Source organism: Sphaerulina musiva (genome assembly GCF_000320565.1).
Source record: "Sphaerulina musiva SO2202 unplaced genomic scaffold SEPMUscaffold_3, whole genome shotgun sequence".
In the NCBI taxonomy this organism is placed as follows: Eukaryota; Fungi; Ascomycota; class Dothideomycetes; order Mycosphaerellales; family Mycosphaerellaceae; genus Sphaerulina; species Sphaerulina musiva.
The window spans coordinates 1083475-1087423 of NW_016017385.1; the positions used below are offsets into that span (position 1 = coordinate 1083475).

At 50.2% G+C, this 3949-nt stretch overlaps 2 protein-coding genes across 2 annotated transcripts; both read right to left on the reverse strand.

Moving 5' to 3' along the window:
• Positions 1 to 263: 263 nt before the first annotated feature.
• Positions 264 to 925, reverse strand: SEPMUDRAFT_148069 (uncharacterized protein). Its single transcript, XM_016904679.1, has 2 exons — positions 375 to 925; positions 264 to 293 (listed from the first exon to the last, which is right to left on the reverse strand). The coding sequence occupies exon 1, from the start codon at positions 701 to 703 to the stop codon at positions 515 to 517; it is 189 nt and encodes a 62-aa protein (XP_016762439.1). The 5' UTR covers positions 704 to 925; the 3' UTR covers positions 264 to 293; positions 375 to 514.
• Positions 926 to 945: 20 nt separating this feature from the next.
• SEPMUDRAFT_148070 (uncharacterized protein) lies at positions 946 to 1546 on the reverse strand (the record flags this gene model as incomplete). The annotated part of the gene is made up of 1 exon (XM_016904680.2): positions 946 to 1546. The coding sequence occupies exon 1, from the start codon at positions 1147 to 1149 to the stop codon at positions 946 to 948; it is 204 nt and encodes a 67-aa protein (XP_016762440.1). The 5' UTR covers positions 1150 to 1546.
• Positions 1547 to 3949: the final 2403 nt, after the last annotated feature.

Sequence of the window (3949 nt, forward strand, 5' to 3'; positions counted from 1 at the left end):
AACATTGCCCGCTGATGTGCATACAATGCTATTACCCCGAGCGAAAAGCGCGCTTTCGTCCATGGCGGCTGGAATCGCTGTAGCGATTGCTGAGAAGGCGGCAATCAAGGCGAATAGCTTCATGTTGAGAGTGGGCGGAGTAATGTATTGTCCGTAGGATTGGTGTTGTAATATGAAGCTCGTCGTCGGACGTGGTAGGACTGGTGTTGTAATTTCTTGAAGCTCGTCGTTGACGTGGTAGGACTGTTTGTAGTGACCTTGAGAATGTTTGTCTTTGTGCGGTTTGGTACTTTCTAGATATGAGTTGGCACTAGACGATATTTTATATTCGTAGGACAATCTACTCAAGTGCTTGATATTCGGTTAGTGCATACCATTATAGCCTGCTCCCTAGCCTTAAAAAACAGTGCTATAGTAAGCCTTCGTCGAGAAGGCTATCCCTCGCGTGTTCCGTCCGACCTAGCTATCAACAGTATTACGGTAAGCCTTCGTCTAGAAGGATATCCCTCGCGCGTTACGTCCGTATAGATCCTATATTACAGTAAGCCTTCGTAGAAAAGGAAGTTCGTCGCGTGTTACGTCCAAACAGATCCCAGTCTTCAGATTCCAGTCTCTTCTGTCCAGACGGTAGTCGAGGAGGGTCCTTAGTAGGCAGTCCATGTTCAAAGCTTCTAGGGACGGATTCCAGCTCATTGAAGGTCATCCACTATGAGACAGTCGGACTGCCGTCCCGCCTATGGGTATAATCAACTCCATTGATGCGCTGGCTACAGCTTCAATTCTGCACATGCTGCATACTATGCAAGCCGAGAGTGTTGGAGGAGCTCGTTGCTAACCACGACACTTGCCGAGTGCTTTCGCTCTACTCGTGTTGTGAAGACAACCTATGATCCGCTAGCGCCTGTACTGCCCAACACAATCGGGCAGTGCAAGCAAGGGCTTGTCTCAAATGCTTGGTATTAGGCTTAGCGTTGGGCGTATAGTGAATCGAGTACTGGGGCAGCGGGGCTGTGCATCGAGCACTGATAAAAGAAATTTTGTTACTAGAAAACTCGTTATTCGCTCCAGCTCCTCAGGCTTCGTGTATGATGAACAAGGAACGACCATACGCGGATAAGTCGGCGTTGCTCTGAGAAGGCGATTCTTCATGCCGCTGAGACACACGAAAGGTGACACGAAAGGACTCTGCCCTATACCTCCTAGGGTCTGCGCCTGCTTTCGATGAATCTGATGGCCCTCGTAGCTGGCTTGTGCTTGTTTAGGATGACACGGATATTGATACGGCCAGGAAATCGTCCGAGGTATTCCCTACACGTGTCGCATGGTATGGTCTGTCGGTCTGTCGTCCTTCCCCGCAAGAGCACATAGGGTTCGAGATACCAGGGAGTAGGGACCTTCCGAAGTTCCGATCGAAGAGAAAGTCGTTATGTTACCTAAGGGACCTGCCCTTGGTCTCCTCGCGCCAAGAGATCTGCCATCTCTTGTCAAACTCTTGTTGGCCATCATCTCTCTTGAGCGTGGCCCTAGGAGGTAGGAGGTAATCTTGCCCTTCTCTCCCGCCCGTGGCTTCGTTGGCGGCCACGTCCGCAGCCTCGTTCCGCTCAATACCTTCCATCGTAAGAGGGTATCTTAGATCTATCTAGCGGACCGTGACTGCCTCTGGGCCTGTCCGCTGCGGTAACTTATTAGGAGCAACTTTCCGAAGCGAAGATTTGTCCCCTTGCTAGGTTTAGAGCTCCCTAGTAAGCTCTCTCGAAGCTTCCGCCAAGACCTCATCACATGATCAGCACCACTACTTCACTTCATTCACAGCAATCCCCCTTTCTGTCACCTTTAACCACGATTCCCTCGTACCCGCCTTCCGCATCTTCTATCCTCGCTCGATTGGGACAGGCCTTATGCAGGTTAGCGTTTGTGGGACGGCGACACTCGAGCTTCTCCCTCTCGCCACCCGGAGAGAAAGCACCTCGTCTTTCACTTCTGTAATAACAAAGGGCAAGGTCGTCACGGGAGTCGCTGAGATGTATGGCGCGCCAGTGGATGTCTGCGTTGGACACGAATCGCATGTGTTGTTTCCACTTCCATTACCATGGATCTGGTACCAAATATCTCCTTACGGATACGGTTCCCGCCTCCCCGAGAAGCCAAGGAGTAGAAATTCTCCGAGGCGAGAATCTGTACCATGCTCACCTCACCTCTTCGTGAAAACAAGAACACTGCATCGTTTTCAGTGGAGAAGTATGCAAGACTGATGTGTACCCAGAGCAGAAGGCTGGACAGGGGGGGAGGTAAGCCATGTAGACGAAAGACGTCGTCAATGCATGAGAAGTAACAACGATCTGTTGTTCAAAGGGACGGTGCTCTCTTTACTGCCTGCAGCTGTCCCCGGCTATTGCAAGACGGCTACGATGCTCTCTGCAGAGCCTTGAGAACCTGCCATGTGGCTGGCATTCATTGGTTTCGTAGTCTTTGGTCGACGAGCGGAAGTTATGCATTCCGTCTCGAACAACGGTACTCCAACACAGGGCCCGTGGTCCGGGTCAACGCCGTGCTTGTATGTTAATGTCATGCATAAGAATGGCGCAGCTTACTCTGAATGGCGGTGAAGGTCCGATGCTGTTCGACTCAACGCACATTTGAGATAACAGTAGTGGCTTCGGGACAATGGCTAAAGACCAAGGTATCACATTGAAGTATCCCAGCACAGTGAATCACTGCTGATATGTGCTGCCCAGCCACCCTGCACCTTTCCAGCCTGAACGAAGCTGGAGCTGGGGAGACTTTCAGTGCCACCTTAACACAACCACGGGACTCACAGGTTCTATCATGTCGACAACATGGGAGACTGCTGAATCACTGCAGGAATCTCAGCTGCTTACCATGGAAATGAGAATGTACGTAGTACTACGGCTGGAGGAAAAGCCTTCCTTGGTGAGGATTGGAGTCCATGGCGAGCTACTGCATGCACTGAAGCTCTATCACAACCATCCTGCGAAGTCACAGGCTATCAGCTCATCAACATCATGGCGGACTAATGGGTGACTGCATGAGTCTCACTTGCTACCTAGCCATCGATATATATATGCGTACTCGCTATGTGTACGGCCAGGAGTCACTCCTAGGTGTACAGCCACAATAATCTTGCTCAATCCGGTTCGAATCAATTCATGTTGTCTGGGTCAAGCTAGGAGGTACTGTCCCCTCTACAGGCTGTCTGTCCTACCTCCCTTCGCCGTCTACTGGCTCTCGGCTCTTCAAAATTGTGGTATACCAGTCCATGTCCGCAGGGAGTCTCACTCACTCTCCCAGCATGTACACGCAAGCCAAGCCTCGAGAAGCTAGACTCTGCGAGAACCGAAAGAAGCTGTTCTTCTTCTGCCCGCTCGGGAGAGAGAGAGAGAGAGAGAGATAGAGAGAGAGGAAATTTGAAAACTGGAAAGCTAATTGATGTCTGCATATAGTTTCGAAGAAACTTCAAAAATCCAGCAATTGTGCCATGATCCTAGGAAGGGAGTATGTATGCTTGTGAGTGCTAACCAGCTAGCCAACCTGCAAAGAACCTTGTTGAAAAAACTGCTTTGTTTTGTTTTTCTGGCTACCACTCAGAGACGATTATATCTCTTGGAAAGCTAATAGACGTCCGCATATGTCTCGGAGAGATTTCCTAAGAAATTTGCATTCGTGCACATTTGGAGACTAGGTACTGCTGCTGCTGCTAGTGAGTGAGTGGTACGGGTAGAGCTCGAGTGCTACCTCCTACCAGCCTGTATAAAACTTGAGAACTGCTTTTTTTTTCTGGCTACCAGTCGGAGACGATTATGTCTTTTGGAAAGCTAATGGACGTCTGCATATGTCTCGGAGAGATTTCCAAGCAAGCCTGGTAGTATTACTACTGAGAACTTGGAGACTGCTGCTGCTGCTGCTATCAATACGGGGGGGGGGGGGGGGA

Excerpts from the sequence above, each read along its gene's own strand:
- SEPMUDRAFT_148069 (XM_016904679.1), bottom strand. The coding sequence starts at position 703 with ATGACCTTCAATGAGCTGGAATCCGTCCCTAGAAGCTTTGAACATGGA.